Source organism: Lepus europaeus, chromosome 22 (genome assembly GCF_033115175.1).
Source record: "Lepus europaeus isolate LE1 chromosome 22, mLepTim1.pri, whole genome shotgun sequence".
NCBI classification, from domain to species: domain Eukaryota; kingdom Metazoa; phylum Chordata; class Mammalia; order Lagomorpha; family Leporidae; genus Lepus; species Lepus europaeus.
Genome location: NC_084848.1, coordinates 25361678 through 25376433, shown reverse-complemented (window position 1 = coordinate 25376433; position 14756 = coordinate 25361678). Strand labels below are relative to the sequence as shown.

The 14756-nt window shown below is 55.2% G+C and overlaps 1 protein-coding gene across 1 annotated transcript in view; it reads left to right on the top strand.

Moving 5' to 3' along the window:
• IFT43 (intraflagellar transport 43) overlaps positions 1 to 14756 on the top strand; it is an 85070-nt gene that overhangs the window by 56213 nt on the left and 14101 nt on the right. The window contains exon 4 of the mRNA XM_062181034.1: positions 7438 to 7490. Coding sequence (XP_062037018.1) covers positions 7438 to 7490 — 53 coding nt within the window. The remainder of the gene's footprint in view (positions 1 to 7437; positions 7491 to 14756) is intronic.

Genomic DNA, 14756 nt, shown 5'->3' with positions numbered 1-14756 from the left:
CTGTTTGGTCCTGATGGGTTTGCGTGGATTTATGGGTTTGTGGGGACCACAGGATGTAAAAGAGGAGCAGAGAAGTCAATGAGTTAGTGACTAGAAGGAAGTCTGCAGGTTTCTCCATCCCAGCGTGGAAAATTCCCTCCAGGAGTCGTCGAAGACCCAGTCCATCCCCCAGTTAAAACTGAATCGCAGCAGGTTCCCAGAAGCCCCGAGGAGCCTGCCCCTGCCCTGTGGGGACATGATTCCTGCTTGTCCCAGTCACACTGCCTTGTTTCTCTTCACTCTCCACCCTCCATCCTCACGGGTGTGTTTCTCTAGGACTGGTGAGACACATGCTTTTCCGTCAGCTTCCAGCCCCTCTGATCACAGCGATGGCAAAATCTCGATTACAAGCCAGCATTTAATGCTGCTCTAGTCCTGCCAGCCCTCCTTTTTATAACAGAGATTTGCAGGCTCAGACTTCTGCAATGTCCAGCTGCACAAATGAAATAGACGGCCTATTTGAATCAGAACAAAGATGTTATTTCTAATCTCACCAGCAGGGGGCAGACTTCACCCAGGAATTGTCTTCTAATTCACCCTACCTTCCAGCGGGTGGGGCTCGACATCTGCAGGCAGGACGTGGACCTGGCTTTGTAGATTGCTACTGGGTACCTTACTGATGAACTGCACCAGCAGGAGCTAAATGTGATCTCGGTGGCCTAACCCTGCAAAGTGCCAAAGTCTGGGTGCTAGAGGTACCTGCTTGTCTTCAAAAGAAGGAAGAACATGCAGTACCCACAGATCTGTGCTGGATGCAGAACACATGCGTGGCAAGATCTAGGGACCGAGGGCAAGGAGAGATTTTAGCTATGAGAAATACAGGCCAGGGAAGACTTCCATTCAGGACTCTGGCTCTGCAGCAGGATGACAGGTGTTGGGGCCGTCCTGGAGCAGAGGGGTCCCAGTTAGCCAATGCACTGTGTGACCCTGGGCAGCCAGCGTGGCCAGGACTGCAGTGGCACGTTCTGCCTGTCCTCCATTGGGGCCGTGCTGTGGAGGCGCGCTGGTGAGTCCCAGCAGGTGCAGAGCAGGGCCTTGGACTGGGACCTGCCGGCCACGCGGTGTAAGCTGGGGCAGGCTGCCTGCTTTCCCTCGGCCCCCACAGGGTCGGCCTCAGTGACATATGGAGGCATTCATGTTTTATGATTGTGAGGGCAGAAAGCCTTGCCTGAAGATGGCATTTGCGTTTCTTTTCCTCTAGAGAGAAGTGATGCATTTTTAAAACGTTGAGGGATCTTTGGCCCCATGTGAGCTGGTGTCTCCTACCTGCTCTTCCTCGGCCAGTTGCACTGGATACATTTGTTCCCCTGGCTGCAGAATTTCTTCTTTTTTTTTGTAATGAGAGCCCTGGGAGGGCCTAACTGTGGCTTTAACCATTTTGCTCACCTTGAGTCAGTCGCCGCGGTAACCGTTTGTCCAAGCCCTTCACCATCTTTCCTGGGGTCAGAGGCCACTGCATGGGGGAGGGGTGGGCTGGCAGAGGGCCTGCCCTGGGGGGACCCCTGGGGCCTGCACTTCGGGCCATCCGGAGCCTGTCTGTCTTGCACAGGGAGGCGAGTCTAGGGTCCAGTGTATGCTGTGGATATGAAGTGACTTCAAGGACACTTCCCCCCATTTATCCCAGTTATGTCCCCTGCTAAAATAGGTTAACGGTGTCTAATTAGCCACCGAGCATTGTCATGCAGCATGAAGACAGCTCCCTGGCAGCCCTCTGAGCCGTGGTGCTTCATCTCCATTTACAGCTCCGCAGTCCTCCATTAAGCCGCGCAGCGTCTGAGCCCAGCTGATGCCTGCGTTACGGCCGTCTTTCACCCTTCAGCACGCAGCCTGCCGGGCAGCGTTGGGGCCTTCGACCCGGTGGCAGGATGGGGGGCAGGGGCATGTGGCCTCAGGAGCTGGCGCGATGCTGCAGCTGGGGGTCCTGGGGGCTGAGACCACGGTGGCTGGGCCAGGCCCCCGAGGCAGCAGGGAGCGCTTCTTTCTCCAGGGTCCGCTGTGATGGGATCGCGCTTCTCCTCCGTGGGCCGAATCCTGCTGTCTGAGTGACAGAGGAAGCCGCTGTGTCCGGTCAGAGGAGATGCGAGAAGGAGGGACCGCGGCGGGAAAGGTGACCTAGGCAGACCGGATCTCTCTATCGCTGTAACTCAAGCTGCCGAGTTGTAAATAAAACATATTAAGTAGTAAATCACACGGAACAATTAAACCAGCGTTAACTTCCCGGCACAGCGCAGCCCTGGCCTAAGTTGAAAGCGTGTCCCCATCTTAGGAAACTCTCCCTGGACGGGAAGCCGGGCCTGTGCACGAGCATCTCCCGTGGCCTGGAGCTGCCTGCAGTTCCCCACTGCGGGCTGCAGAGGCGCTCTGAGGCAGACGGCCCAGGCTGGCCTGCAGGCCTGTGCAGGTGGCCGAGCCCTGGCCACCTCGCCTGTGAAACAGTGAAACCAGGAAACGTGCTAACTCAGCACGGCACAGGGCGGTGCTCCCATCCCAGACCGGAGGGCCTGGGTTAGAATCCCGGCTCCTCTTCCCGTCTCGCTTCCTGCTGTTCAGACCCTGGGAGGCAGTAGGTGATGGTTCACCTGTGTGGGAGACCTGGATGGAGTTTCTGGCTCCGCATGCCCCTCCCCCAGCTGCTGCAGGCATTTGGTGGGGTCAGACAGCAGACGGAAGATCTCTCTGTGTCTCTCTGGTTTTCAAATAAATAAAAATTAATTAATTTTAGAAATAAGATCATGCATAGTCTTATATGTAACTTGTCCTATTAGGCAAAAGCACTTCAAAGAGTCTGTGGGTAAATGGAATTAAAAGTTGAGTTCGTTTTGGTACCAAACTTTTGGAATCCGCCCATAGTGCTTTCATGACGCGCGTCTTCCATGAACTTTCTGTGCTGATGCCTTGTGTAATGGCAGCCAGTGGACAGCACCTGGCACCCGGCCATCGTCCTGGTCTGTGGCAGTGGGGCCGGCGCCTGCCGGGGCCTGTGAGCAGGCCCTCCCCTGAGAGCTGAGAGCCACTACCTCCCGCCTTGGAGGAAAAGCCAAGTGTAGGTCCCAGAGAAACCTGGGTGCAGACGCCACACCCTAACCGCAACGTCCCCTGCCCAAGAGGCTGACGTTGAAAGAACACGGCCACTTGATTGCGGAACATTTCCGGTGAGATGGGAAGGAGCGCACCCGGACAGCCGCGATTTGCCCTCTGCCCCTCACTGATGGGTGGAGTGCAGCCCTCCCTGCCTGGGAAGGGGGGGGCGACGGCGTGTCCTCCCCCGTCACCTGCTCCACACGGAAGCAGGGGGAGGAGGAGGTTCACTTTCCCATCCTTCTGCGGCGTGGCTGGAGCCACCTGTAGGTGATGCAGTAGCCCTTAGAAAAGGAGCCTGGCGTTTAGTTACCTTTTCAAAGTCTCCATTTTGTTTAATGATTTATTTATTTATTTGAAAGAGCTACACAGAGAAAGAGAGGCAGAGAGAGATCTTCCATCCGCTGGCTCGCTCCCCAGTTGGCCACAGTGGGGACCTGGGAGGTAGGACCTAGTGCATGGATGTTGGAAAGGCTTCCCAGGTGTGGCTGGCGAGCACCACTGCCTGTGAGCTGCCTATTTAAGGGGTTCCCCGCAACTTCTAGTCCCCTGGGCCATCTGAAGCCAGGAGCCAGGAGCTTCCTCTGGGTCTCCCACATGAGTGCAGGGACCCAAGGACTTGGGCCATCTTCTACTGCTTTCCCAGGCCATAGCAGAGAGCTGGATCGGAAGTGGAGCAGCCGGACTCGAACCGCTACTTTACCCGCTATGCCACAGTGCCGGCCCCAGCCTCCATGTTTTGCATTTGGCTGTTGAGCTGGTGTCTCTAATCTAATGGCATCTGAACTGCTCCCAGCCGGCCGCGGTGGGGACACCTGCTCCGTTTCCATGAGCACCTTGGAGGTAAGCCGACCTAGGGTCACTCAGGAGTGGAAGCTTCATTTCCTGCACCGTTCAGCCTCTTGCTCTTTCTTCCTCGCCCAGCCTTTGGGTCAAGGCCACGTTCACTAACACTTCTGGTGGGAGAAAGCAGGCAGCGCACAAGGAGGAGGTTGGCCGGTGTTGTGGTCCAGTGGGGTAAGCTGACGTCTGCGTCACCAGCCTCTCATATCAGAGCACTGGTTCAAGTCCCGGCTGCTCTGCTTCTGATCCAGCTTCCTGCTAATGTGCCTGGGAAGGCAGCAGATGGTGACGGCTCAAGTACTTGGGCCCTTGCACCCATGTGGGAGACCTGGATGGAGTTCTTGGTTTCTGGCTTCAGCCTGGCCCAGCCCCAGCTGTTGTAACCATTTGGGGAGTGAACCAGCAGATGGAAGATCTGTTTGTCTCAGTCTCTCCTCTCTCTTTCTGTCATCCTGCCTTTCAAATAAGCAAATGAATCCTTAAAAAGGAGGAGGGGGGCCGGCGCTGTGGCATAGTGGTTAAAGCTTCTGCCTGCGGTGCCAGCATCCATATGCGCGCCAGTTCGGGTCCTAGCTGCTCCACTTCCGGTCCAGCTCTCTGCCTAGGAAACAGGAGAAGAGGGCCCAGAGTCCTTGGGCCCCTGCATCTGTGTGGGAGATCTGGAGGAAGCTCCAGGCTCCTGGCTTCAGTTCAGCACATCTGAAGAATGAACCAGCAGATGGAAGACCTCTCTCTCTCTCTCTCTCTCTCTCTCTCTCTCTCTCTCTGTCTCTGCCTCTCTCTAACCCTGCCTTTCAAATAAATAAATCGTTAAAAAAAAAAAAAAACATGGAGGAAGAGGCAGGTGGGTCTGTTTGCTTATTCTTGCCTAATATCTGAAATAAGATTCAGAGCAGTCATTCTCAGAATCACAACTGGGTCCCATTTCTAGAAGTTTCTGCCTCAGGGGACCTGGTGGGTAGGACCTTGCACGTGGACATTGAAAAGGCTTCCCAGGTGTGGCTGTCAAGCACCACTGCCTGTGAGCTGCCTATTTAAGGGGTTCCCCGCAACTTCCAGTCCCCTGTCTGTGCAAACTTATGTTGCCTCCTCCTCTAAACAGGAAAAGACCAGAAGGGGCGTGCGCACACTGAACGCAGGCAGGCGTCCTGGTGCCCCAGGGGCGTGAGAACATCGGCCTTTGAAAAGGCTTCGGACAAAGGATTGGAAATCCAGGGTGGAAGGCGGGAGGGGAAATTCAGTCTGGTTTCCTTTTTTTTTTTTTTTTTTTTTAAGGTTAATTCCATCTGCTAGTTTACGCTCCAAAATGGCTGCAACAGGTAGGGATGGGTCAGTCTGAAGCCAGGAGCTTCAGCCAGGTCTCCCACATGAGTGCAGGGGCCCAAGCACTTGAGCCATCTTCCACTACTTTCCCAAGCACATTAGCTGGGAGCTGGATCAAAAGTGGAGCAGCTGGGACACAAACCAACACTCTGATGAGGGATACTGGAGTCACAAGTGGCAGCTTAACCTTCTGTGTCCCATTGTGGGGCCCTGGATTCTAGTTTCAGCCTCATCAGTAACCAGCTCAGCCCTGGGAGGCAGCAGGTGATGGCTCAAGTACCTGGGGCCCTACCACCCACATGGGAGACCCGGATGGAGCTCCTGGCTCTTGGATTGGGCCCAACCCAGCCTTGGATGTTGCAGGCATTTGGAGAGTGACCCAGTGGATGGAAGGTCTCTCCCTCTCCCTCTCCCTCTCCCTCTCCCTCTCCCTCTCCCTCTCCCTCTCCCTCTCTCTCCCCCTTCTGCCTTTCAAGTAGATCCGTGATTTTGTTTCAGTGGTGCTCCTGAAACCTGCCTCAGCTCCTTCCCATGGTTTGAGGCGGTGCTGCCTGGGCTGAGCATCCCTGACAAGCCCTGAGCAGTGCTGTGTGCCTACGGGTGGCTCACAGGAGTTATTGTCCTCACCAGGTTCCCAGCTCTCGGAGAGCTGCTTCTGTTGGCACAGAGACTTGGGAGGCAGCAGCAGTGGCTGTGCCGACCACAGCTCTGTGCGCGGCCTACAGGGCCTGGGGTTGGACCACACAGGCAGCACACAGGCCCTGCCGGCAGCCTGCTTCCCGGAAGGTGGAAAGGGAGTGTGTCTGCCAGAAACGGCCCTGAGCCCCAGTTCCTTACCTGAGCTCCGGTCCCTGGCGGCCTGCGGGAGGCAGGACTTCCAGGCAGCATCCTTGCAGGCCGCTGTTTTTAGCCTGCCTTGAATCACAAAACTACCATCCACGTGGTAGCGGGCTGGACTATACGTAAGACTGGTATATATACATGGTATAAGTAAAGCTCAAAACCTAGCATTTGCATAGTACCTAGCTTTTCTCTCTCTCTCTCTCTTTTAATAGATTTATTTTATTTATTTATTAGAGGCTGAGAGAAAGAGATCTTCCATCCACTGGTTCACTCTCCAAATGGCCACAGCAGCCAGGACAGGGCCAGGCTGAAGCCAGGGGCTAGGAGCTTCCTCCTGGTCTCCCATGTGGGTGCAGCGGCCCAAGCACTTGGGCCATCCTCCACTGCCTTCCCAAGCACATTAGCAGGGAGCTGAATTGGAAGTGGGGCAGCTGGGTCTCGAACCAGCACTCATAAGGGATGCCAGCACCAAAGGCAACAGCTTAACCCGCTATGCCACAGTGCCAGCCCCACAACCTTCCTCTTTGTGGCATACTCTTTTTTTATGCTATTTTAAAAAAAGAAGGAAGCAGAAAGAAAACAGCAGGCTGGTGGCGATGTGCTGAATTGGCTTCATGACTCACTGGTGGGTCGTGACCCGGAGTTTATAAAACACTGCATGAGATGCTGCGTCCTTGGCCTGGGCTGCGTGTCACTGTGCTGCTGGGACCCCGGCGGGAGGCGTGAATTGGGCACCGGGGCTTTATTTCAGCAAAGCGCCTTCCGCCACACTCCTGAGCGGCGGACGCAGGCGATCCGCGCACGCAGTCGCTGCCGAGAATCCCGTCTGCTGCCTCTCGCCCACAGCACGCGTCGCGCTTGCTCTTCCTCCTCTGTCTCACGCTTGACTTGTTCCCAGCCCACATGAGAGGACCTTCAGCCACAGGGCTGGACTCTGTGTCCATGTCCTCATCGGGTCTCCTCCTACTATGTCTGTCCTGGTGAATGCCAGCTTGTGAGCCCAGCCGTATCTTAGGAGTCATACCCCAAACAGGACGTGGCTGTAGCGGCAGGGCCACCCTCTGTCACACCCCCAGGACGGGAGGAGCAGTCATGGCGTAGTCTTCGAAGCTGCCCCCTGGACTGGTGCGTTACACAGCCTGTACAACTGTTCCTGCAGACCCAGTGGCCTCGCTAGGCTGGGTCCAGGTGATGGAGGAGAGCAGGCCCGGGACGCTTTCGTCTAGGAGAGAGAAGGGGTGCGATGCGAACTGGGGCGGTTCGTCTCTGTGTTCGAGACTCACGTTCTGTCCTGCTTTTCTTCTTTTCTAGGGGCAGCCAGCGTCTCAGACAGCAGAGCCCGGATGGATCAGATGACGGAGGAGGTAAGGGTGTCCCTGGGAGGGGACCAGAAGGGCTTCCGGGGAGCACCCCTGCCCCAGCCCAGCCCCGCCTTTCTCGGGCTGTAGCTAAGGTTCTCGTCTCCACTCCTCAATGAAGACCGCTGCCTCTGGCTGGAGCACCCACCCCTCCATCCTCCTTCCCCCCACGGCCGAAGCAGCCTTCCCTGTGCTGTGTCTCGCCCACCCGTCCGCTCCCTCCCATCACAGTAACCATCCCCAGAGCAGAGATGCGCTAGGGGTTCACTACGCATCCGGCTCCAGCCTGCCGGCGTGTACGTAGGAAAACATTTGCCTCCACCATGGCCCTGGGAGACGGTACTGTAGGCTGAGCAACCGGAGACTTCAGGTCTGAAGTGCCGTGGAATCCAAGGCCACAGGTGGCAAATTCCAGACCCAACTATGTGTGACAAGTCACAGTTAAAGCTCAAGCACACTAAAAGCTGTGTGAAACGGCCATGTGTCCACGTGTATAGGAAGGTGTTCATGAACTGCGAACAAATTTTGTGTTTAGACTTGGAGCCCACCCTTAAGCTAGCTCTCTCCGACTCCATTCAAATATTCCAAAGTCCGAAAACAATCCAGAAATCTGAGATACCTCCAGGCCCAAACGTTTGGGGCCAGGGAGACCCGGCCATGGATGGTGACCCCACACAGGCGCAGCGACCCACAGCACAGCAGTGAAGTCGCCCGAGGCCACAGCGCTGCGTGACCAGAGCCAGCCTCTGAGCACAGGCAGAACATGCCTCTCCGTAACTCCTGTGCTGGCCTGATCGCTGTTCCCTCCGGACGCCGAATGTCCCTCGCCTGTGTGTCCCCGGTGCCCAGCCCGTAGTGGTCAGCCCAAGGCTCACTGTAGAAACAGGCCGAGCAGCTGTGCACAGTCCTCTGTGCAGCTCCTGGTTTGCCCAGAGTCGTTTTCCTCCCACCGGTCGTCTGTCAGTTTCTGTAGCGCGAGTTCTGCAGCCAGAAGCGCTCCCTGCCCTGTGGGCTGTGTCGTTGCTGGTGAGAAGTCCACAGTCATTCTGTGCTCTCCCGGGAGCAGGGTCTCTTTCCCCCACTGTAGCGCTTTGGAGGTTTCCTGTGCTTTGCCGGTTATTTTCGGCAGTTTGGTTGGGATGTGCCTTGGTGTGGTTTTCTTTGTGTTTTTCCAACTTGAACTACCAGTCTTGCCATCTCTGTCTTTTTGGGGTTTGGTTCTGCTAAACAGTTTTCCTTCTGGCTACAGTTAGTGCTGCTTTCCTACTTCTTCACCTGGTTCGTAAAGTTTGAGAGGATGCCGGCTGGGGCAGGGGTCAGGTTCCATGTCTGGATCTTGTTGTCCTCCTTTGAAGACTGGTGTGTTTGTTGATTGACTTGCGCTTTCTGAGCATGATGTTCAGGCTTTACTAGGGCGGGTCTCGGACTTGTCCTGAACACCGGTGGGTTTCTGCCGCATGCCAGGCGGTTTGGCAGGGTCTCTGCACTCTGGCTGTGCGAGCCAAGCCTCCTTGGTTCTGTATCAGCTGTGGGGTGGTTGAGCTCCTGTCTTCCTGACGGTGCTCTCTGCCCGGCTCGGTGGGGCTTCACAGTGTGAAGGTACTCGGCGTGTATTTCTGGAGTTCTTGCTCCGTGTGGCTCCCCAGGCTCTCAGACTCTGCTTCTCAAACTCCAGCCACCTGGGTTAAGCTTCATCCTGTCTCTCCCCACCCTGGGGGACCTCCATGCTCGGGCCGAGTTCCCCGCACCGTGCCGCCGTCCCGGAAAGGCTTCTCTAGGCAGAAGGCCGGGATCGCAGCAGGGTTCTCTGCAGATGCGGCAGCTGCTGGGTCCAGGGCCCAGAGACCGGTGTTAACTTAAATGAGCTCCGTGGGTGAGTGTGTGGCCCAGTGAAGCCGGGGCTGGGGCTGGAGAGGACAGGAGCTGTGTGAAAACGCCCCTCTGCCCCGTCTTACTTCTGAGGGGTCCGAAGGTAGAAGAACAGTCACGAGAAGTCAGAGAGCCAGGCCACACCATAGGATGCATTAAGAGCTTATGGGCGGGGCCGGTGCTGTGGCTTAGTAGGTTAAGCTTCTGCCTGTGGCTTTGGCATCCCATGTGGGCACCGGTATTTCCAGTCCAGCTCCATGCTAATGCGCCTGGGAAGGCAGAAAGATGACTCAAGTGCTTGGGCCCCCTGCACCCAGACCTGGAAGAAGCTCCCATCTCCTGGCTTCAGATCAGCCCAGTTCAGCTTTTGTGGCCATCTGGGGAGTGAACCAGCAGATGGAAGATCTCTCTCTATGTCTCTCCCTCCCTCTGTCTGTAACTCTGCCTCTCAAATAAAATAAATAAATCTAAAAAAAAAAGACAAATACACAAAAAGCCGATGAGCAGGTTGGACATTTGGCCCAGTGGTTAAGTTACCGCTTGGGGTGTCTGCATCCCATATCAGAGTGCCTGGTTCAAGTCCTGGCCGCTCAGCTTCCAGTACAGCTTCCTGCTGATGCACACCCTGGGAGGAAGCAGGTGGTGGCTCAGGGACTTGGGTTCTTGCTACCCACATGGGAGACTTGGGTGACGTTCTGGGCTCCTGGCTTTGGCCTCGCCCAGCCCTGGCTCTAGTGGGTATTTGGAGAGTGAACCAGGAGATAGAAGATCTCTTGTATGTGTCTTTGTCTTTCAAATAAAAGTGAAAATAAATTTCAAAGACTTGTAGGAGCTGAGAGCACACTCTTACAACATGGTGCAGCACTTTGCTCTGCTTCCCAGCATCTCTTATGGACAGGCTCATTTCTTCATTTTCACTTACTTATTTATTTGAGAGACAGAGTTACAGAGAGAAGTAGAGAGAGAGAGGTCTTCCATCTGCTGGTTCACTCCCCAGATAGCCGCATGGACCAAAACTGCGCCGACCTGAAGCCAGGAGCCAGGAGCTTCTTCTGGGTCTCCCAGGCGGGTGCAGGGGCCCAAGCACTTGGGCCATCTTCTGCTTTCCCAGGCGCATTAGCTGGGAGCTGGATTGGAAGTGGAGCAGTCAGGACTCAAACCAGTACCCACATGGGATGCTGGCGTTGCAGGCGGTGTCTTTAACCACTGTGCCATAGCACCGGCCCCACAGGTCAGTTCTTATTTCCAGATCTTCCTCCTTAGCTCTACCCACCAAAGGCCTCATGGCTGCCAGACTTCCCCACTCACTAATAATTCCCAGTGAGTATTGAATAAGGTGTCTTCCGTATCTGGTCCCAAGTCCTGTTTTCCCAGACACGTGTGTAGCATGTCATCTGCCAACACTAAAGTGGCAGCACAGTGACTGGGGGCTGCGGGCCGCACCTTCGCTCTGCCTGTCCCCGCGAATCTGCTGCGGCTCCAGCCATTGATTGCATGGGACAGCAAGGTGACCACTGAGGGGGAAGTGTCAAAGGATTCAAGGAGGCAGCGTCTCCAGCAGACATTAACAAGGCTGTCAGGTGGGGAAGGAGCAGTGTCCGTTGAGATTGCTCGAGCAGTGGGGTTGGAACCCTAGATTTGCAGCAGGCAGGGTGTGGCTGAGTGGTGGCAAAGGCAGGTGATTGGTAGTGTGAGGAGCTCAGGGGTGGGTACGAGTGGGCCTTTTCCTCGACGTCTTCATCCCCCAGGTGCCCATGTGTGTGTTCAGAGCACCAAGAGACTCGTTTTGTAAGTTAGAAAACATTAAATTCTAGGGAAAAGAGATTTTCGAGTGTTTTGCTAGGAAAGTGGAAACACAGAACGAACAGTTAAGTTCGTACTCTGAAGCCGGTTTGCTCGCTGCGTTCTGCTCCAGGCCTAGCCCCATCCCGCCCTAGCCTCTTCCCAGCTCCCTTGAAGGATTTCCAAAATCGCACGTTCCCCACTCTCGTCACTGTGGAAAACGCTGCACGGCAGGGAGTCACGTGTTTAACGTAAACGTTACGGCAAAGCCTTCTGAACGCTGGAGTTGGCACAGACTGAAAGGCCCGTTGCTAGAAGGTTGCCCTGGCCGCCGTCGGGGCTGTGCCATGTTAGAGTCAGAGGGTGGCGGCTCTAGGGGACTCTGCCGGCCACCCTTCCACATCTGTCACTGGACGTTTTAAGAAATTGAGGCTTAGAGATCATTACACAAACAGCAGGACTCAGAGAAACCCTGGGCTTCTGCCTCCCAGGAGAACACTCGCTCTGGTGCCGCAGTACCCACCAGCATCGTGATTTATTACCAGACATTCACCATGTGCCACTCCCAAGCCCTAGTGCTCGTGTAATTCTCCAACAGATCTACGGGAAAGCCTTCCTTCATGAGCTTTATTGAGGTCTGATTGATACCCAATAAGCCATGTTTATTTAAAGCACACAGTCCGAGTTTTGATAGTGCTTGAACCTATGAAACCACCACCCCAGTTAGTGCATGGAACATTCCCATCACCCCCGAAGTTCCTCCTTGCCCCTTGCAAGCCCATCCCTCCCCTGCCCTGGCCCTGGGCAACTCTGTATGTGTGTGTGTGTGTGAGAGAGAGAGAGACTATGGAGTAGTTGGCATTTTCTAGAGTCATAGATAAATGGAGGCCTACATGTGTATTCTTTGAGAACTTGATTCTCTTCACCCAGCGGGAGGGTTTTGAGGTTCACTCGGTTGCTGTATAGATCATTAATTAACCCATTCATGTTCGCGGCTGGGTAGGAGTCGACTGTATGGATGTACCATAGTATGTTCACCTGTCGATAGACATTTGGACGGTTCATTGTCACCGTTTTGGAGCAGACGTGGGCAAAGATAACTGTGCCCGAGGTGACACAACTAGTAAGTGGCTGGATTTTTTTTTTTTTTTTTTTGACAGAGTTAGACAGTGAGAGAGACAGAGAGAAAGGTCTTCCTTCCATTGGTTCACCCCCCAAATGGCCACCACGGCTGGCACTGCACCGATCCAAAGCCAGGAGCCAGGTGCTTCTTTCTGGTCTCCCATGCGGGTGCAGGGCCCAAGCACTTGGGCCATCCTCCACTGCCTTCTGGGCCACAGCAGAGAGCTGGACTGGAAGAGGAGCAACTGGGACAGAATCTGGCACCCCGACCAGGAATAGAACCCGGGGTGCCGGCGCCACAGGTGGAGGATTAGCCTAGTGAGCTGCGGCGCTGGCCAAGTGGCTAGATTTAAACACAGATGTTGACCCCAGCACCCTGGTGAGTCTCTGGGCTTCCTGGTGTCCCCCTCCATGGGCAGAATGCTTTAGTGCCGCTCGTAGATGTGTAACAGCGAGTGCCCAGAATGATGGAGGGATGCAGGGTGAAATCGCGCTAAGGCAGGAAAGCAGAGGGTACTGTTTTCAGAGAAGCCCGCTGGCATTTGTCTCCCCTCCACTTACTGGAATGTGAAGTGTGTGGTTTGGCCTTTGTTTTTGCCGTGGACGTGTAGAACATAAAACCCCCTCTTGTCAGAGTGCACTCGCTCATGCCTCCCAGGAAGGATGCCTCTTCTCCAGCATCAATCTGTTTCCCATGCCGTTATGCTGGAGTCTTTTAATGGAAAACCAGTTCATATGTTACACTTCACACTTGGCTTAGTCCATTTCACTGTGTGTGAATGTTTAGAATCCATTATGCAGGAAGAATCATATGTTACCTCTAACTAGTTTCTGGAATTGTCTTTGCTCAGAGAATTACTTGGTTGGCTGGGAAAGGCTGCTCCTTGGAGCTTAGACATCCGGTGAGTGGGGCGACGCTGTCAGTGATGCCCCTGAAGCATCTCTGGGCCCTCACTCAGCAGTGGTGTTCAGCAGATTGTGGGCACCTGTAAGGAAGCCCGCTGTTCCCCGTGATACAACCACGTCCGGGTTCTCTGAGATGACCGGGGAGGGGGCGTTACCACCTGGCAAGGGATTGGTCGTTTTCCGACTCCTAGCAGGGATGGGGGATTGGTGAGCAATTCCAAAGGAGCGGATAAATCTCAGGAAAGAAGGAGGCACGGGCATTTGGCACAGTGGTTAAGCCGCCACATTGGGACACCCACATCCCGCATCAGAGGGCCTGGGTTCAAGTTCTGCCTCTGCCATGCTCCAGCCTCCTGCTCATGCACACCCTGGGAGGCAGCAGGTGACGGCCCAGGTTGCTGAGTCCCTGCCACCCACGTGAGAGACCTGGGCTGGGTTCTGAGCTCCTGGCTTCAGCCTGGCCAAACCCTGCCTATCGTGGGCATTTGGGGAGTGAACCAGTGGGTAGGAGGGTGGTGCCCACCTGCCCACCTTTCTATCTGTCTATCCCTATATCTGTTTATCTGTCTGCCTTTCAAGTAGGTAAAATCCATAAATAAAATTTTTTAAAAATAAAGAAACGAGGCTCTGCAGTCAGGGCCCCCATGAGCCTCGGGCGTTAGCGGTTCTCGCGGAAGCCGGCAGGCGTTCGTGCCGCGCCCGTGGCCTGTGTGGCACCAGTGCTGCCTGTTGTAATGGATGAGGCGGTCCTGGCCCTGCAGAAGCTTCTGCCCTCTCTACGATGCTCCTGGGAGCCCCGTCTCTAAGTCGGCGTCCCAGCATTCGCTCGCTGCGTGGTGCTCGTTGTCTCCTGGGGAAGATGCGTTCCTTCTGGGCCACAGATACCCAGGGAGAGAGGGGAGCGCTCCTCCCCTCCGCACACCTGAGGCTGCAAGACTCCCTTCCTTTTCCCTCTGTGGAAGAACGGAGCTTTGGAGATGAGCTGTGTTTGCAGCATGAGGAATGGAGACCGAGCGACAGCTCAGGTGGCTTGGGCAAACCTGCTGGTACTGCGTGAGGACCGTTTGTAAGACCTTGGCCAGGCCACAAACGCAGCTGGCTCTGGGGGCAGGCAGATGGATAACCACGTGGGTCAGCAAAGGGTAAGACAATAAAAAGAACAGTGAGGGCTGTGGTGAGCCAGAGAGGAAGTGGCACAGCCTCAAAGTTGCCAAATTCTTGTTTTTTTAAAAAAAACTTAGGATCTTGAAGAAATTCTTCATAGCCTTCGGGAACTGGTTTAAAACTCTCCACAAGACCACGTGGGGCTCTGCCGTAAAGGCACGAACTTTGTTGGGGAGACAAACATAAAAGAGGAAAAGCAGTGCAAGGGTTAAACAGCTGCTGTGGGCACTGGCTCAGCGGTTAGGATGCCTGGCTGTGCCCCCAGCTCCAGCTCCTGGCTCCGGCTTCCTGCTACTGCAGACCTGGGAAGGCAGCGGTGATGGCTCCACCGTGTGGGAGACCAGCGTGGTGTTCCCGCCTCCTGAATGTTGCAAATAGTTTTTAAAAAGCTAACTGGCAGAACACGTGGCAAAGACAGCAGATGGTTCT